General features: G+C 46.2%; 6 protein-coding genes across 10 annotated transcripts; 2 read left to right on the top strand and 4 right to left on the bottom strand.

Annotated features, from left to right (window-relative positions):
• Positions 1-44: 44 nt before the first annotated feature.
• On the bottom strand, positions 45-4,884 carry LOC128762421 (zinc finger MYM-type protein 1-like). 3 transcript variants are annotated; one of them, XM_053870685.1, is made up of 4 exons: positions 3,954-4,034; positions 2,324-3,786; positions 2,054-2,159; positions 45-1,989 (listed from the first exon to the last, which is right to left on the bottom strand). In XM_053870685.1, exons 1-4 carry the CDS (start codon positions 4,017-4,019, stop codon positions 1,462-1,464), a joined length of 2,163 nt encoding a protein of 720 aa, XP_053726660.1. In that variant the 5' UTR covers positions 4,020-4,034; the 3' UTR covers positions 45-1,461. The 3 variants fall into 3 exon arrangements, with proteins under 3 accessions (XP_053726660.1, XP_053726658.1, XP_053726659.1); XM_053870683.1 differs by adding an exon at positions 4,744-4,868 and having other exon boundaries at positions 47-1,989; positions 2,324-4,328; XM_053870684.1 differs by adding an exon at positions 4,744-4,884 and having other exon boundaries at positions 50-1,989; positions 2,324-4,307.
• A 1,163-nt stretch (positions 4,885-6,047) lies between these two features.
• On the bottom strand, positions 6,048-9,699 carry LOC128762496 (gastrula zinc finger protein XlCGF17.1-like). Its single transcript, XM_053870804.1, has 2 exons — positions 9,529-9,699; positions 6,048-7,871 (listed from the first exon to the last, which is right to left on the bottom strand). Exons 1-2 carry the CDS (start codon positions 9,608-9,610, stop codon positions 6,898-6,900), a joined length of 1,056 nt encoding a protein of 351 aa, XP_053726779.1. The 5' UTR covers positions 9,611-9,699; the 3' UTR covers positions 6,048-6,897.
• A 433-nt stretch (positions 9,700-10,132) lies between these two features.
• On the top strand, positions 10,133-12,153 carry LOC128762497 (zinc finger protein 226-like). Its single transcript, XM_053870805.1, has 2 exons — positions 10,133-10,355; positions 10,646-12,153. Exons 1-2 carry the CDS (start codon positions 10,184-10,186, stop codon positions 11,518-11,520), a joined length of 1,047 nt encoding a protein of 348 aa, XP_053726780.1. The 5' UTR covers positions 10,133-10,183; the 3' UTR covers positions 11,521-12,153.
• Positions 12,154-12,715: 562 nt separating this feature from the next.
• LOC128762500 (gastrula zinc finger protein XlCGF17.1-like) lies at positions 12,716-16,676 on the top strand. The gene is made up of 2 exons (XM_053870808.1): positions 12,716-13,190; positions 13,967-16,676. The coding sequence occupies exons 1-2, from the start codon at positions 13,127-13,129 to the stop codon at positions 14,917-14,919; spliced, it is 1,017 nt and encodes a 338-aa protein (XP_053726783.1). The 5' UTR covers positions 12,716-13,126; the 3' UTR covers positions 14,920-16,676.
• Positions 14,080-21,968, bottom strand: LOC128762417 (uncharacterized). Of its 2 annotated transcripts, XR_008415554.1 has the most exons (9): positions 21,833-21,968; positions 20,678-21,283; positions 19,166-19,831; positions 18,163-18,816; positions 17,344-17,813; positions 16,913-17,078; positions 14,890-16,679; positions 14,322-14,781; positions 14,080-14,252 (listed from the first exon to the last, which is right to left on the bottom strand). XR_008415554.1 is itself a non-coding variant. In XM_053870671.1 (5 exons), the coding sequence occupies exons 1-5, from the start codon at positions 21,903-21,905 to the stop codon at positions 17,332-17,334; spliced, it is 2,481 nt and encodes an 826-aa protein (XP_053726646.1). In that variant the 5' UTR covers positions 21,906-21,968; the 3' UTR covers positions 16,943-17,331. The 2 variants fall into 2 exon arrangements, 1 of the variants encoding a protein (XP_053726646.1); XM_053870671.1 differs by lacking the exons at positions 14,080-14,252; positions 14,322-14,781; positions 14,890-16,679 and having other exon boundaries at positions 16,943-17,813.
• A 714-nt stretch (positions 21,969-22,682) lies between these two features.
• LOC128762453 (oocyte zinc finger protein XlCOF6.1-like) lies at positions 22,683-26,451 on the bottom strand. Of its 2 annotated transcripts, none has more exons than XM_053870741.1 (2): positions 26,334-26,451; positions 22,683-25,620 (listed from the first exon to the last, which is right to left on the bottom strand). In XM_053870741.1, the coding sequence occupies exons 1-2, from the start codon at positions 26,353-26,355 to the stop codon at positions 24,305-24,307; spliced, it is 1,338 nt and encodes a 445-aa protein (XP_053726716.1). In that variant the 5' UTR covers positions 26,356-26,451; the 3' UTR covers positions 22,683-24,304. The 2 variants fall into 2 exon arrangements, with proteins under 2 accessions (XP_053726716.1, XP_053726715.1); XM_053870740.1 differs by having other exon boundaries at positions 26,149-26,394.
• Between the last annotated feature and the right edge of the window lie 390 nt (positions 26,452-26,841).

Genomic DNA, 26,841 nt, shown 5'->3' with positions numbered 1-26,841 from the left:
TTCCGCTCAGGACAGCGGAGACAATATTTCGGCGCAGAACCAAGTGCAGACTGTCTGTTTCATGGTGTTCCACATGACTGTCAAACCCGGCGAGGTGTTGATCAGAAGACGATTAGAAAGCAGCCTTCGTGCTCACAGAGGCTCGTTTCTGTGTATACTTCCGCTGATGCTACACTTTTAGCGACCGACCGCGTCATTGGAGCAATGGTTCTGCTCTCTCTGATCCCGTCACAGTGGAACCGCAACCGAGGATTCATGGACGATTTATTAGAACAAAATTAATGTGACCCTTCTGAAAATCGGTTAACCTATTATCGTACTTGAGATTTATCAATTACTATATTTATTTAGAATTATAAATGCGGTGGGTTTTATTTCGAAAAGACAGACGTTTGTTTATGTGAAACCGGAAATAGTGCAGGCATCAGAGCGCGGCGTCAGAGCCTCGTGGGAGTTAAAAACGAGTGGACGAAAGGTATATTTGGTGATAAAGGGGAGACGGTTAGTTCTAAAGTGAGATATGTTGGGTGGGATGGATGAAAACGATCAGCAATTTATGCTGAGAGTTGTCAGTCAAAAACAATGTCAATCGTTTATATTGCTTACAGTAAAAAAATCCCAGAGGAAATATTTTTGGTTTTCTGTTAAATTAATAAAAAAATGCTTTTGAATCAACTGCATTAGCTCATCTTCATTTTGAGATAAAAGATGGATGCTGTCGAAGTGATTGGGGATAGGTGTGGCAACCTAAAACACAGGTCAGGTCTTCAGGGACCAGAGGAAGAGTGCAGCCCTCACAAGATCCTGAAGAGATCCAGTCGATGGCGAGGTCCCCATGTGAACCATGATTTCTACAGTGACGTGCTGCTGGTGCAGGACCATGCCAGTCTCCTGGACTGACACCAGTCGGACCCGCTTCCTTTTTCTAATCTAGTTGGTCCTCGTCCTTTTGTTGAGACATTTTTGCCTATTTTTTTTAATTCCTGTGATTGTACTATTCACGCACAACAATAAGAACTGTTGAGTGACTTTTGCTGCCACTTTGATCTCCCCCGAACCTGAATGTACTCGGAAGTAAGTTGTATTAATACTGAGATACGAAAGTGAAGAAAGAGACCATTACATCGATGCAATGACAGAGGTTGATTTCAGTTTAGAGCTAGTGGTTTCACCCTCTGCAGTTTGAACAGGATCGAGAGTTCTGCGGTTCCTTTTTGGCCAGCTAAATCTGCGATGTCTGGGAGAACCTCAGGGCTGCAGAAGTACCATCATCGTTGCTGTTGTCTTCATCACACCCAAATGTGTCCCATTTTCAAACTGCGTAGTAAACAGACTGGTTTCTCGGGCAACATGTTTTACATCTTGTCATTTCTGCCACCTTGTTCTAGTACAAGGTAGGGACCCAACATGTGGCTATGACGTCCAAGTTGATGGCACTGAAAGGCTCAAGTGAAGTCGTGCTCACTTATACAGGAATTCCTCTCGTCTGTCCTTCTGGCTGGCGAAGCTCTCGATGACCCGGTTGTTGAAGTCGGGGATTTGCCTGACCAGCTGTTTCTCCATGCAGAGCATGGCCCGAGCTCTCAGGCGGTCCCGGGTTGTGGCATTTCTCAGGAAGGTCTTGATCCTCCTCGAAGTGGGGAAACACCGGTCTGCTTCTGCTGTCGTCATGGGGGTGGTGATGAGTATCCTCAGCAGACTGACAGTCTCGCTGAACGTGCCCTGGAGGTGGTTCTCCATGAAGAAGCGGAAGAGGGGCAGCGCCCCGCTGCAGGCCTTAAACTCCACATTCTCGTAGATGAGCGACAGCTCTGTTTTAAGCTTGGCCTTGTTCAACATGGAGTAAGCCTCCATTGTAGTTTCCAGAGCTGCATCCGGGAACTGAGCACTGTGCTGCACAAACAAGTCTCCTTGCAAGAGTGTGGCACTGATGAGGTGCTTGGTGAAGCCGAACCGCTCTCTTACATGACTCAGGATGGACTCGCATACCTTCACACGACAGAACACCTGTGTGATTACTCAGACACCAAGGGCAACGTAGCGGAGACAGTACCTCGGAGGCCAACTGCTGCCGCTCCTCTCGTCCTAACGTCCTCCGTCCCTTCGTGAGCTGCTGCTCTGAACCACTGTGCTCCTCACACAGAGAGGGAATGGAGTCCCTGGTGAAGAAACACAAGTTCCCAGGTTCAGAGTTCAACAATGGACACACAGAAGGTTAGAAATAATTTTCCCTTCAACCTTGATGAAACAGGCATTTGAGAGTCACAGCAGAGAAGACTTCTCAGTTGTCATCTTCCTCAGGTGAGGATCATTGACGTGTTACCTGATCTGCTCCAAGCTCTCCGTGAACCTGCAGATTACTCTGCTGATATGGCCAGAGTCCACGCTCCTGATCTGCAGCTGGTTGAACAGCGTCTCTGCGTGTGGCATGATCTTGTGAAACAAGGACAATGAGAAGGTGAAGTCCTCATCCCCGAGCAGCCTCATCAAGCTCCCGGCTTCTCTGACAGTCGGCGGGTCAAAGGTTCTGGAGTCTCTGATGAGGGCGAAACAGCGCAGCAGTTCATCCTTGTGCTCGTACACGGTGCAAACACCACGATTGTGGAAGTTCCAACTTGTAGCCGGAGCTCCTGGAATTCTTTCTGTGACCACCTGATCAAGCACTGAAGTTCTAGTGAAGGAGCGCGAGAAGAAGTCAGCAAATCCACCGAGGTCCGAGAAGAAGGCACCGATCCGGGGGATGTGTGACGTTACCTGCTGCATGATGAGGGTGAGCTGATGGGCGTAGCAGTGGATGTAGTGCGCGCCCGTGTACACCTGCTTGACCTGGAGCTGCACTCCACCTGCCGCTCCCTGCATCACTGCTGCACCGTCGTAGGCCTGAGCGATCAGCTTGCTCTGCTGGTGGACAGGGAGGATCGAACTCAGCCTCTCCAGCAGCGCCGTGGCTGCAGTGGCCGCAGTAGGATTGTGAAGAGGGATGAAGTCGAAGAAGCGCTCTTGGACATTGTGGCGCGCGTCGATGTATCGCAGAACAAGCACCAGGTGGCAGCCCACGGAAACGTCCGCGGCCTCCTCCACCTGAATTGCGAGATAGTCGGCATGTTTCACCTCCTCCAGGACGTGGTTTTGGAGCACCGTCAGCATGCAGTCCAACAGCTCATTCTGCATGGCCTCGGACGTGCCTCCGAAGACACTGGAGGTCCCCAGGTGGTCCTCCAACCCAGCCTCCAGCGAGGACACCAGGTCCACCAGGGCCCTGAAAACGCTGGGGCCATCAGGTGACTCTGTCTCTCTTGGTCCGTGCAAAGCCAGCTCAAAAGCACCGCAGAATTTCATGCAGTCAATTATCTTTGACAAAGTCCGGCGGTTCTTCTCCACCTCTTCGTTGTGCTTCTTCACACCGATCCTGTGTCGCTCGTCCAGCTGGGTGGCAATGCTGGCACTGCCCAGCAGGGCCAGCTTGACTGTGTTCACCATGTGAGCCCTGGTGCCGTCGTGTTTCTTTATCCTCTCAGACAGATGCTTCATGTCTCGGACTCCTGTGACCGTCCACGCGGTGTCTGTCCCTGACGTCTTAAAAAGCAAACATGGAAAGCAGAAGAGAGCGTTGGCGTGGCTGCAGCCGGCGAGCCACGCCTTCTTGCTGTACCAGTTCTTGGAGAAGCCTCGCGTGTAGAGTTTTCCTCTCTCGCTGGCTTGCTGGTTGATCTTGATGTCGGACTGCTCCGGGCCCAGTTCTTTCACCTCCAGTTTTTCCACCAAACTTCTCCTCTCAAACGGATACTGAAGGAGAGATCGTACTGAATTTGGTGCCAGTCCTGAGTGTCGAGTGTCCAACATTGTCATGGCCAGCACGGTCTGGTACCCGCCCCCCTCACCGACACACACACCGACCGGCGCCAAGATGTAGCTCCCATCAGGCAGCACGCTCCAGGATGACGCCTTCTTACCATCACTCTTCTCCGAGTTTGATCCTGAATTGGTGCTCCTGGCGTCCTTCCAGTCCTCGCAGTCATCGGTGTGCGAGTCAGAGGAGAGCGACCTCTGGTGCTCAGGCTGCAGATCTGAAACCAAGTTTTTGCTTGGTTCCGTTCCGCCACCATCGTCTCCATCTGCTTTCCTGCGCGTCGAGTGGCTGGTTTGACTGGCCATCTGTGAGGACTGAGCTTCATCCTCGCTCTTCACAACAACATTGAAAGGAAGCTGGGAAACGTCTTCCTCCTCCTCTTCCTGTTTGACGTGCGGATGTTTTGACTCGTCCTGGTCCAGACCGGAGCTCCACAGCTGCTGCTCCTCCTTCACACCTGCCGGCACACCAGAGGCTCCTGGTCATCAAACACACTTCAGTGTGAAGATATGTTTGCAAAAAAACAGAAATCATTCTATTCTGAGTCAAGGAGACTGCAAGCAGCTGTGTCACAGATGCACTCACGTTGCAGCTACTGCAAACTTAATGTAGACCTTGGTGATGACCTGCCTCCACTCTAGCCACACCACCAGCCGGCAGCTGCTCATGAGTTCTGGACTAGATATCTTGACAACGAGCCCAGTCCAACACAACTTCCGCTGCGGGGATGGCTCAGCTCGGTCAACACGGGAGAAGCCTCCATAGAGACGCAGATCAGCCTTTGACCGCCACGTGTGAGGCTCATATCCCCATCACATTTCGACCAAAGGATGCCAAAGCATCATGGCTAACAACTGTGAACATGCTCGGTTACGAAGAGTCCAGAACCTCACCCGGAGATGCGTGTAGGCCGTTCATCTCTAGCTTCTCCATCACCACCGAACCGACCCACAATTAGGCCGCACACAACATGATCTTGCGGATAAAAACCGGTGTAAGAACCTCCACTTTCCGAACCTCTTTGTCTGTTTACATCAGCCTGTGTTACACTTCGATGTTCCGACTGTTCAGTGACCACGAGAACGGTTCCGCTGTATGTGCTGTAACGCTAAACGTGTTGTCTCTGTTGGACAGCTGACGGCATTTTTTTCAAGCTAGAATTCCGCGTGTAAAACAAGAACAGGACATTGGCGTATTTAATCGATTCAGTGCAGAAACTCCAAAACAACTGCATTCTCAATACATTTAATATATTATAACATACGATGTAAAAAAACCAAGAAACTATGCGTTTGTTCCGAAAGCAACTTAAAATAAAGAACTTGAGTCATTGTCTTGGCGAACCGTTGACAGACAATGAGACACATTTCTTGTCCAGATGGTGGCGCTACTTACACAGTAATAGACAAGTAGTAGCGGAGAAATGAACGGCGTGTTCCAAGAGCAACACCGTCTCTTGAAGTTAAAGATGAACTCGCGGTCGGACGGTGGGTCGCGATGGACAACTCAAGATGATATTGAACTACCTCATACTTCAGAATCTTGAACTTTAGTTTGGGATAACTCTAAATGGCTGCGGAAAACACGACAGCGCTCATTCCGCTGAGAGATAATATTAACGAGTTGCTATGGTCAAAAAGAATGCGGTAAGGAAATAAAAGAAAACACAGAAACAAAACATATAATTTGAAATAAGTGACAATTCCTCCACACTGCCCGTTAGGTGGAAGTCCGAAATATCTTGCCCAAATCACCGCTGTGACCGTTAAAGTTCCAGGTGTCCACAGAGTTGTGTTATCTGTTACCCAAACGTCTGGATAACTGACACAACAATTCATCACTGCGGTCGACTGCAATAGTGACTTCCTGGCAGATAAAACGCAGGACCTTGGCTCTCTGATGCTGAGTTTTATAAACATGTCAGGAGACCAATATAAAAACTGCGATGACCCATTATTAAAAAATGATTTTAAGTTCAAAAACAGGATGAAAGGATAGTACCATAGAGCCATGCCAGAGTCAAATAGGGCCCCTGGATTGGAGCCATAGGGGCCAGACCAGCAAGTGTTCGGGTCATCTCACGACACAAAGGTGACTCAGCATCAACAAGTGACTTTATTGAGCAAAATGTTAAGACACAGTTGATGTCAGACACATTGAGAGAAACATGAATTTAAAAGTATAAAATGTAAAAACAGACAATGGCAGAATATTAAAGGAATAAATGGTCCACTGGAAGAATGCACTTGTTGCCGCTCAGATCTGGACTCTAAACTCTCATTCTGTCCATAAAGTTTGGATTTTAACTGAATCCAGATGAGCCCAAGTCGGAGGCTGACGAGGAACAAGAAAAACTCAGTCTATAGTTGATGCTTTCACTTCGACTCGTGAAAATATACAGGTCTGTCTTTGGATCCTTCACCAGTGCGCATTGCTTTCTGCTCCTCTCAACATCTAGACTCCTGGAAACAACTGCACTGTTAACCAGGACTCAGTCACGTGATCCACAGAGTGCAATTCTGAATGTCCTCATGATGTAACACACTAGACTATCCACACAGCTGAAAGTAACAATTATCATAATATAATATCATATGTTTAATATTCATTTATATTTTGGATCAACGAGAGCATCCTGCTGGTTTCCCCAGATGTTCACTGCAACTCGGTGACAACAGTCATTGACAATGTTACATGAGAGACCTCAACGTTTTCCCTTCAAAACACAACCAACTTTCAGCCATCATTCTCAAGATTTCAAGGAAAAAATAAAGAAAATATTCTCTGACCAGAAGTTTGTCATGATAAAACTGGCCAAAACAACAGTATGAAAATAAGCTAATCAGATGTGCTCCTCTATTGTCCTCACGTGATCTCATTCCTGTTTGTGTCTACGACACTGGAAATCTTTATCTGATTAAAAACTCTTAGGGGTCAGACAATATACTGGAGAGATCTCCTTGATAAAACAGTTCACTTAAAAATGGCATCTTTAACTATTGCGCAGATAAAAGCTCTTCAACCTGTGGACCGTCTTGCTCAGTGCATCAGGAGGGTTTCACTGATGTGTGGATTTTAGTGTGAACTGTCAGGTGATGTTTGCGCTTGAAACACTGCCCACATTGTGTGCAGCAGAAAGGCTTTTCTCCAGTGTGAACTCGCAGATGAGCATTTAGATGGTCTCTACGTGTAAAACTCTGACTACACTCAGTGCAGGGAAAGGGTTTCTCCCCAGTGTGGATTCTCATGTGAGTTTTCAGAGCTCCTCCCCGACTGAAGCACTTTCCACATTCAGAGCAGCCATATGGTTTTTCCCCTGTGTGACTTCTCATGTGTATTTTCAAGTCTCCTCGCTCAACGAAGCACTTCCCACACTCTGAGCAGCAGTGTGGTTTCACTCCTGTGTGAATCTTCATGTGTGTCTTAAGATGGTCTCTTCGGATGAAACACTGATTGCACTCTGAGCAGGTGAAGGGTTTTTCTCCCGTGTGGATGCGCATGTGGTTCTCAAGGTTTCTTTTCTGAGTGAAACACTTCCCACAAAACAAGCAGGACAAAGCTTCTCCACTGCATGTGATTTTGTGCTGTGTCAGTCCTGACTTTGAGAAACATCTCTTCCCACATCCTGTGCAGGTCAGGGACTTGTCATCCTCTCTCTTCTCATTCACGGGGGCTTCTGGATTTTGGTCCACAGAGCCATCACTTCCAGGTTCAGGGTCGGACTTCGGTTCTTCAGAGTCCCCAGTGGGATCCAAGCTGCTGACTGTGTCTGGTCCTCCACAGTCATCTCCATCAGCTTCTGTTTTCAGAGAGTTTGCAGGTTCCTCCTCCCTCTCATGAGGCCTTGAGGGCGGAGCTTCATCTTCACAATCTCCAATCTTTACCACAACAATATCAAAAGGAAACTTGCTCACATCTTCCTCCTCTTCTTCCTCTTTTATCCGAGGGGCTTCTTGTTGCTTCTTGTCTTGGCTACAGCCCTTCTCAGGAGCTTTTGGTTCTTTACTGCCAGGCTCGACATCTACAGAGACACATACACAATCACATTATTGGATGCTCATAATGGTGAGTAAGGAGGCGGCAGCGCCCATGCTAAAAATCAATTACTATGTTTTTGCCAATATACATTTTCCAATCCCCAGCCATGTCTAATATCTATGTTTCATTTTAGAGTCAGTCAGCAGCTTCATTTTTACTTTTCAAAGACCTGGAAGTGAAGGCGAAGACTCCTGTTTTTGAATAGGCTTTTGCCCCCACCAGCTCAGAACAAGAACAGTACAGTCACCTATGTCCCTGGCAGCATTCTGTGTCTTGTCATGAGCTTCATCTCACCATCACTGTCCTTTAGAGAGGCAAAAAAAAAACATTCCACTATGCGGAGCGCACAATCCCGACACCTTCTATAAATCAATAATAAAAGCATTGGTGCTGCACAGATACACGTCTGCAGAGCAAGACCGGCCACAGCTAGTCGGGAGGACTTGTGCTGTCTCTGCCATGTTTGTACGCACTAACAAGCTAGCAAGGTAACATTAGCAACTTGGCTACATGAGCTGAGTTCTTCTTTGTTACTACGTTACACAAGCCTGTAACTTCAAGCTGAGCAACATTTGCAGATGTTTTTCTAGTCTATCAAGGTTTTGGAGATCAAAAACTGCTCCCCAGTAGCGGATACACAGGAGGCTGTAGTTATGCAGCTGGAGAGTGACTGATGAAGAGGGAAATGTTTACACTATGATGAAGACCATACAGTGAGACAGGAAGTGATGATAACGCAGCTTCTGCCTGAAGCGACAGAGTGTCTGTGACAGTCCACAAGCAACACATGCTGAGACACAGTCAAAACTATGACAGAAACCACAGCAAAGTGAAAAACCCCCACAGAGACTGAAGAAGACTGTGCTAGAAAATACAGTGCAAATAGCAGTAGTGTAAACAACAGTACATGCCCATTCATCATTATCATCATCTGCGCCTCAGACTCTGACTCTAACCCTCAACGACCTACCAGCTTGCTAACTGGTGAACTCCAGATACTCAGGGGTTTTCAACACAAGACAGAACTGCTGCTCTTCTAAGAGAAGACCTCACCCAAGACTTGGCCTTTGAACCTTGCGCAGCAACAACTAGATCCTTGCCACACAACACCAGCAGGATCAAGCACTTGGTTCTCATTGAGGCCTCCATCCTGACTGGCTCCTCCATCAGCTGCAGGGGTCCAGTCCCTCATCACATCAAGGCGAGTCTGATATTGAAGTAAACATCGATGGTCCCCACATCATCAGATGGGGGCGCTGAGGAGTCATTTGGAGGCACATCAGACTGCGTCTCAATCGTAACTGAAGTGGAAAATGCAACCAGGTATACGAATCGATCACAGAAACCCCAAGTCCAGTGAGCAGCATTGTGATTCTCCCTGACGTTGATAACAAGCATCAGATGAGAAATGAGTTCAAGAGTGACGTCACACCAGGTGCTGTTGCTGCACCTCACGGGTAGAACATCCGCGAACCTGAGAAGATCTCGCCTCAGGACGAAGCGAACCAAACGGGTCACTGATGCTTTGAGACTCAAAATAACAATGACAATTACGGTGAGAACGTGACCCACAAACCGCTCCCGGGAGGCAACATATAGCTAACTGTACTTTTCACAATCACAGCGACGCTCGGACGAACCTCTTTGGTCGGACTGGACCGCAGATTTCTGGACCACATCCGGAACTTTGCTCCGACCATTCAACTCCCGTTGTTTCTCCATCACTGCTGAACTGACCGGGATTCTGATGGGACCCAGATCTGGCGTATAAGAATCGAAGCCCAGTTTCTCAAGCCTCTTTTGTCTGTTTACTTCCGCTTTTGTTACACATTCATGTTCCGATCGCGTCCGTGGAGGGCACAATGATTCCGCTTTCGTGAGAGTTCGTCTCTCTTGAGGGACAAACCGGCAAAAGACCTGTAATGAACAAAATAAAATGAAATAAATAAATAAAATGAAAACTTGGATTCAAAGCAAACGAAATTAAAATGGCTACATTACTTGAGTGGATATTCAACTTAGATGTTTTTCCCGCACCCTGATGTCGAGTTTTCCCCACAGTTATTTAAAATCGTATGTATAACTGAGGTTCAAACAGGATTTATCATGTTAAGTAACAAGGAATAAGTAGTTAACAACGGCGAAACATTGGAAGAAATACTATGGTAAGAAAAAACCCCACACAGTATCTCTGGTTCCGGCCGTACTGTTAAGACTGTGACACCGCAAGTAGGAACAGAAATGGCGGCCCAGGCTGGTGATGGATCGGTGGACTTCGGTTCCAAACCCGGCGGGATGTCTTCAGTCCAGACTCTCCGGCAGTTCGTCAACGATCGTCTTGCCGCGGCTGCTAGAGAGATCTTCGGAGTGTTTGAGCAGACCGTGTCCGAGTTGGAAGAAGAGGTGAACCGCCAGCGGAAGCTGCTGGACGGGCTGCTGAAACCCGTGGGTTTCCTGCAAAACAGAGGTTGGTACCACCGTCCGGGGTTTGGGTCCAGAGACGGACGGTAGTTGTATGCGCGAGATCCGGTGTAGATGACTCAGCTTGGCGGGTCTGCCTCTGGAAATCACCTGTTATTATAGATCCCTTTCATGAATGGAGTCTGACTGAGATGATCCACACTTCTTTAAAATGAAAACAATGAACATGGTAGTTTCACACTCCTTTTTCTGCTGGGTTCATGTCACTAGAACTGTAGGATGACAGATGGGCTTTGTGGGTTCCCTTTAAAAAGTGATATTCTTTTGTCATTTCAGACAAGCAGCAGCTCCAGGTGAGTCCAGAAGAGCAGCAGGAGTGCAGCAGCCAGTCGGGCTGGGAGACACCAGAACATCTACACACCATAGAAGAAGAAGGAGAGGATGAGACAGGCATGTCTTTCAATATTGTCCATGTGAAGTGTGAAGATGACGATGCTCAGTCATCACAGCATCTTCAGACAGAAGGGGAGCCTCCAATCAGCAGCCGAAATCAAGACATGAAAACAGAGGCTGATGGAGACGACTATAGTGGGCCAGACCCGTGCAGCAACTTGGATTCAGATCTTCAATCTGATCACCAGGGGTCACTCTCATATGAATCCAACACTGTAAACTGGGTTGGCACTAGTAAGGCTCTGTTTGGTTCAGTCTCTGAGAAAACGGATGCCGACAAGTCACTGACCTGCTCCGGCTGTGGCAGAAGATGCTATTCCAAGAGAGGACTCAGTTGGCACAGCAAAACCTGCAGAGAAACTTTGAACAAGAGAGCGAGTTCGGATGCTCGCTTGAGTTTTGAAACAGAAGAGAAACTGTTCGAGTGCTCGGATTGTGGAAAGCTTTTTAATCAGAGAATACATTTGAAGAGACACATGGTCATGCACACGGGAGAGAAACCTTTTGACTGCTCACAGTGTGGAAGATCCTACAGCCGGAAAGGCGATCTGAAAAAGCACATCAGAATTCACACCGGGGAGAAACCGTTCTGCTGTTCGCATTGTGGAAAGTGTTTCAACCAAAGCGGAAATCTGACCACGCATCTGAGGATCCACAAAAGGGAGAAGCCGTTCACATGCCCAGAATGTGGCAAGTGTTTCAGTCAGAGAGGACATTTGAAAAAACACATGAGTCGTCACATGGGAGACAAAACCTGAGTTTTAGTATGCGCCACATGTCAGAGAGTGTTTCAGCGCTTCCATACCCGCGGCTGCTGTTGAAATGTTTTGTAACAGTATGAAGAGATCAGGCTGTTAGTCACATTTTTATTTTGTGGGCTTTTCTGTTCTCTGTTGCAAAAATTAGTCTGTTTCTCCACTTTGCTGTGTAGTAGCTATCAGTGTTACTGACAGAATTTGACTCTCATAAAAGCGAGGGATTCGCAAGCCCTCTCTTCCCCTCGATGTCAGAGCTGGTGGTGCAGAAGGAAAGGTTCTTGTCACTTCACAGCTCAGCTATTCTATGATCTTTGGTGATCATTCTAGAAACTGATTCCTGGAGATCGGTCAACAGAATCAGTCTTCTAGAACAGAGATTCACTGACTGCACACACAGGACTCGCTCTTTGACTGACCGTTGTGGTCTGTTGGTTTTGTCATAGTGAAGAGCTGATCTGGAAGTCCTTCACTGAATGGTAGGTAGATTTCTCCTTTTAACTGTGCTTTGGAGGATTCCTGCTGCATTAGTGAGGTATGGAATGGAAGTCTGGGACTCTTTACTTAAGCTGCTGCCCCCATGACTCCACAGATGAGAAATTGGAGGATTCCTACCACGGCTTCCTTCTGTAAAAAAAAAAAAAAAAAAAAATATATATATATATATATATATATATATATATAAAGAAAGCTGGAAACTTTCTTCTGTTTCAGTGCTTCATTTCACTTGATTTTCAAGACAAGTCTCTTCAGTCAACTCAGAACCAAAATGAGAAATGGCTGTCACACATTTTGAAGTGTAACTGTGAGGGAAGACGATCGACTGTAGACTCCAGCTTCAGATCTTCTCATGTGACCTGCTGTATATTTTGTGGGTAAAAGTGTCCCTCAGGTTTTCTGTGAGCTGTCTTGGAATGTTTGGTTCAAATTCATGACATTTCCCAGCTCTAGCTGCAAATTTCGGAAATTAACCTTCTTGATTCACACTTCAGACACTGCCTGCGAAGAAACCATGTGCTCAATAAACAATTAGTCACACAAATCCAACTCTTCTGCGACACCAGATGGACCAACTTTGACCTACACTGTTCACCCATTCAGGCTGGAGTCTGTCCCAGCAACTTGGGGTGAGAGGCGGGGTACACTGTGAGCAGGTCTCCAGTCCATCACAGGTCACATGTAGACTGGCATCCACTCACCCACAGACAACCTTGAGTCTGCAAGCGATCTTCCTATGTTATATAAGCACACCGAGAGGAATTCAGAGCGCCAAGCTCAATACATTTAAAATTCAACATTTGAAGCAGAAAACTAGTTCAGTGCTACGATCCATTCAAACGGTTATTTCCTCCAAATTCAGATCAAAACAGTTAGAAATACAAAATGTTCCAATTTAAATCTGTCCAACGTCTGAGAGTTGTCACGTTGCAACTGGAGTCAATTCGAGAGCGGAACTGTTTCCTTCCTTAAGGACGGAACATAAAGGTGTGACACCAGCGGAAGTAAACAGACAAAGGAACTCCGGTGAAATGGAGGTTCGGTGATAAGTCGCACTACGAGGTCCACCTGAGTCCCGGGCGGACCGGCAGTGCTGGAGGAGCTGCAGGATATGGATGATCCTCGCCAGGTTCTGAATGTGTTCCGAACAGCTGCGGTCCAGTCTGCACAGCGAGGTTCGTGGTTTAAGTGTTTAAAGAAATCTACAGATATGTGTTTTACATCTCAGTAGATCGCCGTTCGTTCTGTTTGAAACCGATGCGACCGGAAAACGGTCGTCATCGGAGCCGGCGGTCTGGAACTGGACTGAGATTCGATACCAATGTCACTTTATGCTCAGTATATCCGAACTGACATTGGCTTCATAGTGTGTCACAGTTTGTCATTTCAAATACAACTTCAAAAGTAACGTTGCGAGCTTGGCCCACAGTAACCCCCCCGGCACGTGCTTCGGTGCGAGCCTGAAGTGGAGTCAGACGTTACATTTGTTGTTCTGCTTTACCGCCATCATGTGGAACAAATCACAAACATATTCTTAATCTGCACCTACACTCGGCTAGGTGACTTTCAAACATGAGACAAATTAGAATTGTGTCTGAAGAGATGAATATGGATACATGAATTACACTCAAAAATATCAACTGATCCAGATGACAGATCAAGCTGAGTTCGATGAGAATGTGCTGATGCATCTGAAATCTGATCATTCTGGTCTGAATTTTTTAACTGGGATGAATCAACATAAAATCAATAATGAAATAGATGAGATAATTTTGGTCAAGCCCCGTCACTAATTGAAATATCTGCTGAAGTCACAACTCAGGAAGGTGTCTGGATGGAGAACTAAAGATCTCTGGAGCTGCTCTCCTGACAGTGCTGCACACTGAGGAACATCTGAACACTCCATCAGTGACTGTGTGTTTATTACTCACGGCAGTATTTTCTCTGGCAGACATCCAGCGACACTCTGGCCCGGCTCAGGGGGAACCAGGACCTCCTCACATTAAAGAGGAAGAGGAGGAGGAAGACGTCACAAACCTCCCCTTTAACATTGTCGTTGTGAAGAGTGAAGATAATGTAGAGGCGTCACAGAGAGAGGATGAGCCTCCAGCCGGCAGCTCACGACAGCTCATGAAAACAGAAGAGGTCGACTGTGGAGGACCAGGGATACGTCCCGATCTTCACTCTGAGTGCCTGAGGTCGCTCTCTTCTGCATCAGACACTGACGACAGTGAAGACTGGGGGGAAACGGGTGTCGCTCAGACTGGTTCCGTCTGTGAGGAGAGAGATTCTGACCTGTCACTGACCTGCTCTGGATGTGGAACCACATATTCCTCCAAGCGAGGACTGAGTCGACACAAAAATAGTTGCAGTGGGGAAAATTCATTGTCCTGCTTGTTCTGTGGAAAATGTTTCACTCAAAGAGGACATCTGAAGACACACATGAGAATTCACACAGGAGAGAAACCGTTTTGCTGCTCGGAGTGTGGTCAGTGTTTCAATCAGAGCGAACACCTGAAGATTCACGCGAGAATTCACACTGGAGAGAAACCATTTTGCTGCTCGGTGTGTGGAAAGTGTTTCAATCAGAGTGAACATCTGAACAGGCACATGAGGATTCACACAGGAGTCAAACCTTTCAACTGCTCAGAGTGTGGGAAGTGTTTCACGGACAGACGGGACCTGAAGAACCACAGCAGGATTCACACAGGAGAGAAACCTTTCTGCTGTTTGGAATGTGGAAAGAGCTTCAATCGTGGGCACCACCTGAAGAGACACGAGAGAATACACACAGGGGAGAAACCATTTAGCTGTTCAGAGTGTGGTAAAGGTTTCATTTCGAAAAGTAATCTGAAGAAACACAAAAGAGTTCACCTATCAGAGACAGCTTCTGCTGCTCAATAGACAGCAGGATGTCTTTGTCCACACTTGACTCTCATGGTTGAAGTCTTTCTTCCTCAAATACAGACGGGAACCACTATGCACTTGGACTTGTAGGGTGTTCTTATCCATGTTTGAAATTGTGTTGTTGATCTTATAGCTTCATTTATTGGCGTCACGTGCTGTAACCGGAAAGATCTTTGTTGATGATAGTTGTGAGGCCAAAGAGTCAAGTCAGAAGCTACATCCACAGATGTTGCAGTGGTCCTTCTTCATTAGCTTGTAGTCCAGGTTCAGAAATATTATCGGCATCTGGTTCACGATTGGGACCGATCTAGGCTGAAATGACTGGATCCGAACAACCTGCCCGATCCAATGCATAAAGCCAAATGTCCTCAATTTCAGTTGTTGAAAAGTTGTTTTGATTTTATTATGGTGCATCAAGCCAGGTGTACAGCTTCGTATTTTTGTTTGCCATGTCATGCCATTTGACGTTTTAAAACAAGCCAGAGCAGTTCAGTGCTGTGGTGCTTTTAGGGGTCAGTACCAGGCAGTTCATATAAAACTGTTACTATAGTGAGGGCAGATGAAAGGTTTTTCCCCACAAGCGTTACAAATGTGTCTATATGTTTTGATCCCTGAATGCAGCTGTCGAAAACAGAAGTCTTCAGACCATCAAACACCAGCAACTCACCTTTGAACCAAGAGAGCGTGATATCCTGAGACCACCTATCACAAGTACGAAGTAAGAGACGCCCGATAGATAGGCACAAATGATTAAAGATTCACTCATTCAAGTCATCATACTCACTTTCAATACTTTCAATTGCACAAAGTCATAAAGTTAGCAATTGAAGGCAAAAGCAGGAACCAAAACTCCGTTATCATCTACTTCACTGTGGTTCTGACTCCAGACACCCAGATGGTAAGTCACTTGTGAAAAAAGGAAGCTGTTACGTTCCTGAATTACCGCGTTTTTCCTTCAACCACACTACCCTTGGTAACACTTCGTCATTGGGAGCAGCTGAATTTATGTCCTCTGGGCAGAACCTATGCCACAATGAGGGCAAATAAAAATTTTCTCTCCAGAGGGAGTCCTCAAGTGTGATTGTCTGTGTAAAACATTTACCACAATAAGAGCACCTGAACGGCCTTTCTCCATTGTGACTTTTAATGTGCTACTTGAGACATTGGCTCAACGGTTTTTCACCTGAGTGACTTGAGCATGTGGTCTTTGAGGCGTAAGATCCTCGCATAAAATCTATCGCATTGAGCGCAGCTAAGGGGCTTCTCCCTATTGTAAATGCTCAAGTGATCCATCACATTCTCTTCATCTCAAAATGTTTCCTGCAAACTGAACATTCAAAGATCCTCCACACAGGCTCATGTGCCCAGTCTGTCTGGACTGTGATGAACATTTTCTCCCACAGCCAGCGCAGATCATTGGTTTGTAATCAGCATTGTCCTTCTTCTCACTGACATGAACATTTGGATTCTACAGTAGGGACACGTCTTCTTAAACATGAGATTTTTGTGAGGATAATCTCCCTGACTTTTAATTGGTGAGGAGGACATGTCCTTCAGTTGAGCTGTGTAGGACAGGGCAGGGGTCGAAGGTAGTCGAGCAGGACTTGAGGAGGTTTAAGTTGTCTGCTCCAATATCCCCCTACAAATCACCAAGTGTCCTTCCATGTCATCTCTTCTAATAACTGTTTTTTCACATGCAGGGCAATGGAAATGTGCTGCAGCCCTGCACCCAAGACCGCACCTGCATATGCTTTTATCTGAAAACAAACAAAATAAATAAAAAATTGGTTAATTACTTACAACACATGGTGCAGCATGCAAGTACCTAGTTCCACACACACGCATGCACACGTACACGCAAACCCTCAAACTGAGGCTTGACAAAGTGAGGACCAGCAAAAATGTACAGGACCTCACAAAGATAGAAGTAAAAGTACACACACACACTAATACTATAATTAATTAGACATATATACAAATACACACTGACCTTTAAACGAAATTGCATTTTTGACGTGAACTTTCAGGTGCCTCTGGATTTTACACAATTTAGTTGGTTTAAATCCGGGGCAAATAGGGCAGTGGTAAAGTTTGCAGCACGTCCGACAGCGATCTGCTGCAATTTGTGAGCCACTTGAAATGATCGAATGATGCATCTGCGTGGGGAAACAATAAAACCAAAATGTGGACATTTTCTGAAAACGTTACAATGAATTTCTTTACAAATCTCTGAAACGTTTAACAATTGTTAGTAAACTCCACAGCTTTCACTACTACCAAAGGAACTTTTCTGTACTCAGAACTACGCCATTGTTCCTCGCCAGCACAAACATATGATATCGTAAACATGAAACTGTAATAACGTTTCACATAAGTCACATATGACCGATTATAAATGTGACGGCGTAATCAGTCGCTTACTGTTCTCTTTTGGCTCCGATTTGGAGAAATGTCAGTTTCTGGCCAAAGCTCAGATATTGGGTCACTTCCGGTGCTGAAGGAGCCTGAGAGGCAAGGTCGCGCTCCGTCAGCAGGAGCCTGATAGAGGAGGTCGAGGGGCCTGAGAGATGATGTCTGCAGCCTGACCCCTCTCTTATTGTCAGTGTTGGATTCAGAGGAGAGTGACATCTGGTGGTCAGAGTGGAGAAGCATATTCACATCAGAGTCTGGTTCTGGTCCTCCACAGTCGCCTCCATCAGCTTCTGTTTTAATGTGTTGAGGCTCCTCCTCATCTTCAGTCTTCACACTGACAGGAGTGAACAGGAGCCTGATGGACTCTGCTTTTCCCTCTTTAATGAGACCAGGTTCTCGTCCCTCTGGGTCCAGACTGGAGCTGCTCTCCTGCTGCCCAATAAGAACCGCTTCTCTCTTCACCTGCAGTCGCTGGACATCTGTAGGGACACACACTTGAATGAAACAATCACTCTGACACCTACATTTGTACTTGCCTCCGCAATTTCAAATCATGTAAAGAGAAACAGGTATCATTTAAGTCCATTTTGAAAGATCTCTTTCCCCTAAAATATATGTAGATAAAATAATTTTTTGGGGAAAACTATTGTCCCCTGATGTCACTTGCAGGAGAGAGAGGGACGTGTGAGCTAAACTTCAGTCCCTTTGAGGACCAGGTTGAAGACCCTGACCTAACCTCTGTAGTTCAAACCATCTACTGTGGCAGTGACAAAGGGACGCATAGCCTCAGGGAAGGTGAAAGACAGTTCAGAGGACACGCAGACAAACCTCTCTGGTGTGGGTGGGCCGCAGCTTTCCGGACCATCTCCAGCTCCTTACGCTGGAAATCATCATCCAAACATTTCTTTATTACTGCCGGACCATCCGAGACTGAGACAGGAACACAGGTAGAGCACATGAAGGGTTTCTCTGTGGCCTGCCATGTCATGTCATCCTCTTTTCTAGAAATTGAAGAAGTCAACGGTCCCCGGCAGGATTTTCTGCGTCGAGTCAACCCAGTCTTTGAAGAACATTCTCTCCCACATTCAGAGCCCATCAGAGATTCAAGGTAATCGCCCTTGGTACTGAAATGAACCTTTGGACTGTCCATGAATTTGGAAGCAGGCTGAGTGTAACTGCTTTCTCTCCAGTCTTCACTGTCGTCAGTGTCGGATTCAGAGGAGAGTGACATCTGGTGGTCAGAGTGGAGAAGCGTATCCACATCAGAGTCTGGTTCTGGTCCTCCATCAGCTTCTGTTTTAATGTGTTGAGGCTCCTCCTCATCTTCAGTCTTCACACTGACAGGAGTGAACAGGAGCCTGATGGACTCTGCTTTTCCCTCTTTAATGAGACCAGGTTCTCGTCCCTCAGGGTCCAGACTGGAGTTGCTCTCCTGCTGCCCAATAGGAACCGCTTCTCTCTTCACCTGCAGCCGCTGGACATCTGTAGGGACACACACTTGAATGAAACAATCACTCTGACACCTACATTTGTACTTGTCTCTGCAATTTCAAATCATGTAAAGAGGAACAGGTATCATTTCGGTCCACTTTGAAAGGTCTCTTTCCCCTAAAATATATGTAGATAAAATAATTTTTCGGGGAAAACTGTTGTCCCCTGATGTCACTTGCAGGAGAGAGAGGGACGAGTGAGCTAGACTTCAGTCTCTTTTAGGACCTGTTTGATGACCCTGACCTAACTGCTGTCGTTCAAACCATCTACTGTGGCAGTGACAAAGGGACGCATAGCCTCAGGGAAGGTTAAAGACAGTTCAGAAGACACGCAGACAAACCTCTCTGGTGTGGGTGGGTTGCAGCTTTCCTGACCATCTCCAGAACTTTACGCTGGAAATCATCATCCAAACATTTTTTCATTCCTGCAGGACCCTCCGAGACTGAGTCGGGAACACAGGTAGAGCACATGAAAGGTTTCTTTGCAGCCTGCCACGTCATGTCATCCTCTTTTCTAGAAACTGAAGAAGTCAAAGGTCCCCAGCAGGATTTTCTGCGTCGAGTCAACCCAGTCTTTGAAGAACATTCTCTCCCACATTCAGAGCCCATAAGAGATTTGAGATCATCTCTCTTAGTACTGAAATGAACCTTTGGATTGTCCACAGACTTGAAAGCAGGCTGAGTGTAAGTGCTTTCTCTCCAGTCTTCACTGTCGTCAGTATCGGATTCAGAGGAGAGTGACATCTGGTGGCCAGAGTGGAGAAGCGTATCCACGTCAGAGACTGGTTCTGGTCCTTCAGAGTCACCTCCATCATCTTCTGTTTTAATATGTTGAGGCTCCTCCTCATCTTCATTCTTCACACTGACAGGAGTGAACAGGAGCCTGGCGGACTCTTCTTTTCCCTCTTTAATGAGACCAGGTTCTCGTCGCTCTGGGTCCAAACCGGAGCTGCTGTCTTGCTGCCCAATAGGAACCGCTTCTCTCCTCACCAGCAGCAGCTGGACATCTGCAGGGACACACGACACCTACATTTGTACTTGGCTCAGCAATTTCAAGTCATGTAAGGAGGAACAAGTATCATTTCAGTCCATTTTGAAAGGTCTGTCTATCCTCTGAACAGAGAGTCGTTTTGCGCTTGGAAGTACATTCTACCACTCTGGAACCACATTATATCAGGTGACAGTTCAGAGAATGAGACTGGTCCTCGACAGTCTTCTTCAGGAGGAGGAGTCCTCCCCGACATGCTGAGGAGAAGTGCAATAACCATACACACAGCTCACTTAAAGCAGCAGAAGAAGCCCACTACAACTCAGCAAAGTCGCTGGAACAAGCAAGTCAACACCGGATTTGGGCCCACTGACCCAGGTCAAACACCAGTGAAAGGGACATGGGTGTTTGTCGCCACCGGCTCAGCCCCCGTGGCACTAAACTTCTTCCCACTTTCACCAGTTTGTGTCCCTGATATCTGTATTGGTATACGAGCCTGTCGTGCTCTGGTTTTGCCACAGACTCAGAGTTTGCTTTATTAGCGGAGGACCTGTCCAGACGCGTCCTCTCATGTCAGATCCTGCTCGATGCGTCAGACGGCCCAGGAAATGTCAATCTGTGACTAAACACCTAAGCTTTCATCAAGTGGTGAATCAGTTGGAACCTATATGAGATAGAATATATATATATATATATAAAAAAAGACTTGAGAGATGGACGAGTGAGCTAGACTTCAGACACTTTGAGGACCTGTTTGAAGACCCTGACCTAACCACTGTAGTTCAAACCATCTACTGTGGCAGTGACAAAGGGACACCTCTCCTCAGGGAAGGTTAAAGACAGTTCAGAAGACACGCAGACAAACCTCTCTGGTGTGGGTGGGTTGCAGCTTTCCTGACCATCTCCAGAACCTTACGCTGGAAATCATCATCCAAACATTTTTTCATTCCTGCAGGACCATCCGAGACTGAGTTGGGAACACAGGGAGAGCGCATGAAAGGTTTCTTTGCGGCCTGCCACGTCATGTCATCCTCTTTTCTAGAAACTGAACAAGTCAAAGGTCCCCAGCAGGATTTTCTGCATTGAGCCTTTGAAGAACATTCTCTCCCACATTCAGACCCCATCAGAGATTTGAGATCATCTCTCTTGGTACTGAAATGAACCCTTGGATTGTTCACGGACTTGGAAGCAGACTGAGTGTAAGTGCTTTCTCTCCAGTCTTCACTGTCGTCAGTGTCGGATTCAGAGGAGAGTGACATCTGGTGGTCAGAGTGGTGAAGTGTATCCACGTCAGAGTCTGGCCCTGGTCCTCCACAGTCGCCTCCATCAGCTTCTGTTTTAATGTGTTGAGGCTCCTCCTCATCTTGAGTGAACAGGAGCCTGGTGGACTCTACTTTTCCGTCTGTCATGTGACCAGGTTCTTGTCCCTCTTCGTCCAGAATAGAGCTGTTCTCCAGCAGCAGCTGGACATCTGCGGGCACACACAGGACACTTAAATTAAATAATCACTCTGACACACACATCTGTATCTGCCACAGTAATTTCATACCATGTACAGATCATGGACAGAAACAAAAATGTAGGTATAATTTTGGTTGAAAACTTTCCCCTGAACAGGGAGTCATTTTGCAAAGAACGAGATTCAACAACTAAACACTCACCTAACTAGACCAGTCAGGAACAACCTAACCATCTATTTCATACTTATTACTCGCAATCCCTTTGTGCTTTTATTTTCATGTTCACAATCTTCAATATCTTTGGTCGAAGACATGATTTAGTGGAGGATCTATCGCCCTCTAGTTCTTATAGATGTCATGACAGTCAATACTGAGACAGTCGCGCTGAATTGGGTTACGGTGACGATTCCTTTAAAAGCGTCCCATGTCTTTCTCCCTCTATATCCCACAACATCACAAGGAAAGACTACCGTTCACCACGAAAACAATGGTGGCCACTTCCTGATGATTCAGTGAAGCTGAACCTCAAAAACAAGTCATTGTCTTGTTGAGTGACGAACCTCTCTGGCGTGATAGGACCGCAGCCAACTCCAGAACTTTACGCTGAAAATCATCGTCTAGATATTTCTTCATTGCTGCAAAACACTTGCAGCATACGACAACGCGAACCGAACCGTCAAGGAAGTCGCTTATACGGTGTGCTTCCGGTGGTGTAGCATCTTTTAGGTTCCGTGCTTGTTCGATCAGAAAACATTAAAAATGTATTACAAAGTTTGCCTGATCTGATCTTTCATACGATAATAAATAAACATGACAACACAATATTCCTCCTTAAAGTCTGAAGAATTTCCTAGAGAAGCGCGGAACCAACGGGGTCGGAATCTAATAGCGTGACACCATCAGAAGTAAACAAACTGAGCAAGCAGTGAGAACGTCCCATCAGTCGATCCATTCGGTGATGATGCAGGAACAACCGCTCCGGAAAAGACCGGCAACTTCGTCCACGTCACTACATTTGTGCAAACTTATAAACTACCACTTCCATGTGACTTGTATGATTGGGACTGTTCTGACATGTCACATCTGTTCGGACTTGCTTTCTTGAAAATTGGAGGTAAAATGTAAAACACGTGTTGGAACTCACTGGGATCTTGTGAATCTCGTTCAGTAAAAAGAACTAATCTTTTTTTGAGTCTTACAGGTCTTAGTTTCGCCACCTACTGGCGACACGCAACACTGCGATTGAATGGTAATTGCAGTTGGATTTAAACGTCAATTTAATCGACTTTACCAACATTGTACTGATAAAACAAAGTCTCAAACATGCTGTGAAACAATTTTGACCATTTATTTTTTGTTTGCAAACATACTATATGCAATTTACTGCTTGAGTGAGGAAGTGATCCATCCAACCTGCGCAGCCTCTGCCGCCTTAATTAGTTAGATTTATGCATGACAACAACATGAATCATCATAAGGCTTAGTCTAAACCATCTGTAAGTGTTGGCATATGAACAAGTAAAAGGTCAGCAAAATATTGCCATTGAGGGAAGAATGCAGGAAGTCTAAATGTTAAAGCAATATTGTGGAACAAATGACTCTCTCCAGCAAATGGAACGGGTTCTGTAGCATCCTCCTTGACAACTCACAGGAACAAGGTCTGAGAGACAAGAATGTTAGTGGTTGCACACTGCACCAGCAACATTGTTTTAGCCTAGAAAAAGTATGCATTTTTGTGTGTGGTCTGGCGGGACGGAGGGATGAAAGGGGGAAGAGAGAGAGATGAGGCAACAGGGAAGGGAGGGGACATCAGACATTGGCACCATTCTTCAACCCTAGTGCTGAAAGGTAAGTAGTTTTGACTACTCAATCAACTACTACTACTAGGTGCTGCAGTCGGCACAAAAAACAATGTTTTGGAAGGACGTTGATGAAAGAATGAAAAGTAGGAGGTCAGGAACAAGATCATCCACATCACACCTCATAATGGAGATGAGGACTTACTGGGCAGAGGAACACCTATCCGGCATGTTGAACTCACTATCATGGTGGGAAAGAAGTTCCCCAGCTTATTAACGGCTTTCTGTGGTGATGAAAGTGAGGTTATGCATTGTGGACACATCTGTACCGGGCAGATAATCTCTGACCGGAGGAACAGGCTGAGTCCATCAGGGTCCGTCAACTTGTTTTTGTGAATGCAAACCTGCCTTAAAGACGGATTTGTATGTTCATGTTTGTAGTTCACCGTTTTTGTAGTTACCGAGATGAGATCCTCAGACCCCTTGTGAGACCATATGCTGGTGCGGTTGGCCCTGGGTTCCTCCTAATGCAAGACAATGCTAGACCTCATGTGTCAGGAGTGTGTCAGCAGTTCCTGCAACATGAACACTCTGGGAGGAGATCCCTCAGGAGAACATCTGCTGCCTCATCAGTGTTTTTTCATGGGTTGATACATGTCATTTTCATTGATCATTTTTGTGTGATTTTGTTGTCAGCACATTCAACTATGGAAAGAACAGTATCATGTAGTATTTAATAAAAACATTTCATGTATGTGTTACTTTAGTGTTTCCTTTATTTTTTGAGAAAAAAGGCTTCTCCAACTAAGATTGGAGGGGTGTGTGGCAGTATCTTGACGAGTCATCATATCCAGTCTCATCACCAGCTCCAGTTATGATCTTTGTCATCTTCTTTCAAAGACAAACAGAGAAAAGGTGACTTGCTGCCACTCTCCAGGAGCCACAGCATCAAACAACAGATGACACAACGCAGGCGAGCGAGGTGACCACTGAGCAGCACACTGGCTACTGGGCCAGACAGAACCTGTCAAGTAGTAAACCCAACCATCCATGAGATTTGAGCTCAGTGAAATACAGCAGCACAGGGCCTCTTAAAGGATGAGAGAGGTTGACTATCATCAGACCAGTTCAAGAGGCGTCCAAACTGCTTACATTGAACTCAAACATGTTTCTTTGGTGCACTCCTTTGAAGGGAAGAAGAACCCGTCTGACAAGTTCATGACAAATATTTGATTATTTCTCAGGCGAAATTTGAGGTTCAATAGACATTTGTGCTTGGAGCCAGGGTTCCACCGCAGTGTGTCGTTTCATGTGAGCCTGGAGGTACTTTTTCTTGGTGAAACATTTGTCACATATCGCGCAGCTGAAGGCCTTCTCCCCGGTGTGGATCCTCGTGTGTGTCTTCAGGTGCTGCGCCTGATTGAAAGACTTTCCGCATTCCAAGCAGTTGAAGGGTTTCTCTCCTGTGTGAATCCTCATGTGAGCCTTCAGATGATCTCTCTGTTGAAAATATTTACCACAATCTGTGCAGCTAAACGGTTTCTCTCCTGTGTGACTGTTCATGTGAATATTCAGGTGTGCTCTTCGAATAAAACTTTTGCCACATTCAGCACAGCCAAAGGGTTTCTCACCTGTGTGACGTCTCATGTGAGTCTTCAGATGTTGGGTCTGATTGAAACATTTCCCACATTCTGAGCAGGAAAACGGCTTCTCTCCGGTGTGGCTTTTCATGTGAACTTTGAGATGTTGTTTTTGGTTGAAACATTTACTGCACACGGAACAGCAGAAAGGTTTTTCTCCTGTGTGAATTCTCACATGAGTCATCAGATCATGCCTCTCACTGAAACGCTTGCCACATTCTGAACAGTCAAACGGTTTCACTCCAATGTGAATTCTCATGTGTCTCTTCAGATGCTCTCTCTGAGTAAAGTAGGTGTTGCACTCTGAACAGCAGAAGGGTTTCTCACCTGTGTGACTTCTCATGTGAGTCTTCATATATTCTTTTCGATTAAAACACTTACCACACAGAGAGCAAGAGAACGGTCTCTCCCCAGTGTGAATCCTTGAGTGAGTTCGAAGACGTCCTCGATGAGTGAATATTTTTCCGCAAACTGAGCAGGATAAAGGTTTTCCACTGCAGGAGCCCTTATGCAGAGTCAGTCCAGCTTTGGAGGAACATTTCCTCCCACATTCAGAGCAGCTCAATGATTTGTCATCATCTTTATAGACACTGTCTAGGACAGAGTTGTTTTCTCTCCAGTCTTCACTGATGTCAGTATCTGAGTGTAGGAGTGGATCCAAGCTGCTGGATGCTTCACAGTCGTCTCCTTCGGTTTTCATGTGTTGAGGCAATCTTGTTGGAGGCTCTCCCTCACATTGATGAAGCTGCGAGAACCGAGCTTGATCTTCATCATCCTCACTCTTCACAACAACGATGTTGAAGGGCAACTTGGTGACATCTTCCTCCTCCTCTTCCTCTTTGATGAGTGGAGGTTCTGGTTCCTCCTGGTCCAGACTGGGGCCCCACTCCTGCTGCTCTGCTTTCATGTCTGCAGGGACACAAACATCAACACTTCTTCTTAGCTGTTGAAAGAATTGAATGGAAAACGCAGAGGGAGGGTTTGAAACTATTGTCCATCTCTGGTCCACCAAAGAACTTCAGTGACTCACACCAGTTTGGAAATGTTCAGCATGAACAACAACGTTCATTTCTGCATTCATTAAAAACTTCATTATCCAGTGAGTAATCAACAAATTTTCTGTTGGGATTAAAAATAAATAAAATACAAACTGACCGCATTCAGTGGCAGTGCTTCAGTGGGAAGAATGCATTCATATCGGGAGGATCAGCACAAAAAAATTGTCTGAGTTGGCACCAATACAAACAATTCTGGTGCCATGACCGGGTAAGAAGAAACCAGACTCGAGTGTTGTATTGAAAACTTTGACCTTCAAAAGGCAACGCTCTGAACAAACAAAAAACGTGCACACAGGAAGCATCATCACTCACACAAGTGAGCAGCTACACCCTTCAGCTCACATCACTGTTTCCTGTCCCATCACTGTCACTGACTCACCGGAACTTCGAGGTTTCGCTGCAGACACGTACAAGTTCCAGATGTCCGCCACATCAAGATGCAAACCCGGGTTACGTGTCATGTACTCAGGGAAACGCTACATGATGGGCAGCGAAGCGAGACAAACGCTCCGACAGTTTTCAACGACCCAGCGCAATAGAGAGAGGACCAATTCAAAAACGTACCCGCCACCACTTGTTCCTCCATCTCTGACGAACAGACTGGACACGGCGCGCACTTTGTTCAGAGCCGAGGCTATTTTGTCTGTTTACTTCCGCTGGTGTCACATTTCCAGGGTCCGACCGCGACAGCGACAAGTAGTTCCGCTGTCGTCTGTCAACTATATGCTGCAGAGCTCTGACTGACTGCTCGCCCCTTGCGCACCATTGTATATCAAAAAAATCCATTGCTTTTCTTAAACTCATCAAGGTTTCAGAGGTTGTAGTTTTTACCACCACGCGCTATTCTCGGAATTTTTCGATATGACATTTTGGTTTGGTTATACAATTCGTGAGCCTTGAACGCGGTCAAGTTGCAGTTCGTGCTTTGCCCTGCTCGTGCCGCTTTCTGCCTTAAATGACCGGACTCTACAACTATTTCAACGAGATTGAAACGGCCCGTCACGTCCTCAGTGTGTCGCACTCATGTACCATCCACACTCCCAATGTTACCGTTCGACATGCGCGGCATTAT

Source organism: Synchiropus splendidus, chromosome 7 (genome assembly GCF_027744825.2).
Source record: "Synchiropus splendidus isolate RoL2022-P1 chromosome 7, RoL_Sspl_1.0, whole genome shotgun sequence".
In the NCBI taxonomy this organism is placed as follows: Eukaryota; Metazoa; Chordata; class Actinopteri; order Syngnathiformes; family Callionymidae; genus Synchiropus; species Synchiropus splendidus.
This window is presented reverse-complemented; position numbering and strand designations above follow the sequence as displayed.

Excerpts from the sequence above, each read along its gene's own strand:
- LOC128762497 (XM_053870805.1), top strand. The coding sequence starts at position 10,184 with ATGTCTTCAGTCCAGACTCTCCGGCAGTTCGTCAACGATCGTCTTGCC. Across the intron at positions 10,356-10,645 it reads GGGTTTCCTGCAAAACAGAG|ACAAGCAGCAGCTCCAGGTG; the intron begins GTTGGTACCACC and ends TTGTCATTTCAG.
- LOC128762496 (XM_053870804.1), bottom strand. The coding sequence starts at position 9,610 with ATGGAGAAACAACGGGAGTTGAATGGTCGGAGCAAAGTTCCGGATGTG. Across the intron at positions 7,872-9,528 it reads GGTCCAGTCCGACCAAAGAG|ATGTCGAGCCTGGCAGTAAA; the intron begins GTTCGTCCGAGC and ends GTGTCTCTGTAG.
- LOC128762417 (XM_053870671.1), bottom strand. The coding sequence starts at position 21,905 with ATGAAGAAATATCTAGACGATGATTTTCAGCGTAAAGTTCTGGAGTTG. Across the intron at positions 21,284-21,832 it reads GGTCCTATCACGCCAGAGAG|ATGTCCAGCTGCTGCTGGAG; the intron begins GTTCGTCACTCA and ends GTGTGCCCGCAG. Across the intron at positions 19,832-20,677 it reads AACCCACCCACACCAGAGAG|ATGTCCAGCTGCTGCTGGTG; the intron begins GTTTGTCTGCGT and ends GTGTCCCTGCAG.
- LOC128762421 (XM_053870683.1), bottom strand. The coding sequence starts at position 4,783 with ATGGAGAAGCTAGAGATGAACGGCCTACACGCATCTCCGG. Across the intron at positions 4,329-4,743 it reads CGGCCTACACGCATCTCCGG|GAGCCTCTGGTGTGCCGGCA; the intron begins GTGAGGTTCTGG and ends TTTGATGACCAG. Across the intron at positions 2,160-2,323 it reads GAGAGCTTGGAGCAGATCAG|GGACTCCATTCCCTCTCTGT; the intron begins GTAACACGTCAA and ends TTTCTTCACCAG.
- LOC128762500 (XM_053870808.1), top strand. The coding sequence starts at position 13,127 with ATGGATGATCCTCGCCAGGTTCTGAATGTGTTCCGAACAGCTGCGGTC. Across the intron at positions 13,191-13,966 it reads GGTCCAGTCTGCACAGCGAG|ACATCCAGCGACACTCTGGC; the intron begins GTTCGTGGTTTA and ends TTTCTCTGGCAG.
- LOC128762453 (XM_053870740.1), bottom strand. The coding sequence starts at position 26,230 with ATGACACGTAACCCGGGTTTGCATCTTGATGTGGCGGACATCTGGAAC. Across the intron at positions 25,621-26,148 it reads AGCGAAACCTCGAAGTTCCG|ACATGAAAGCAGAGCAGCAG; the intron begins GTGAGTCAGTGA and ends GTGTCCCTGCAG.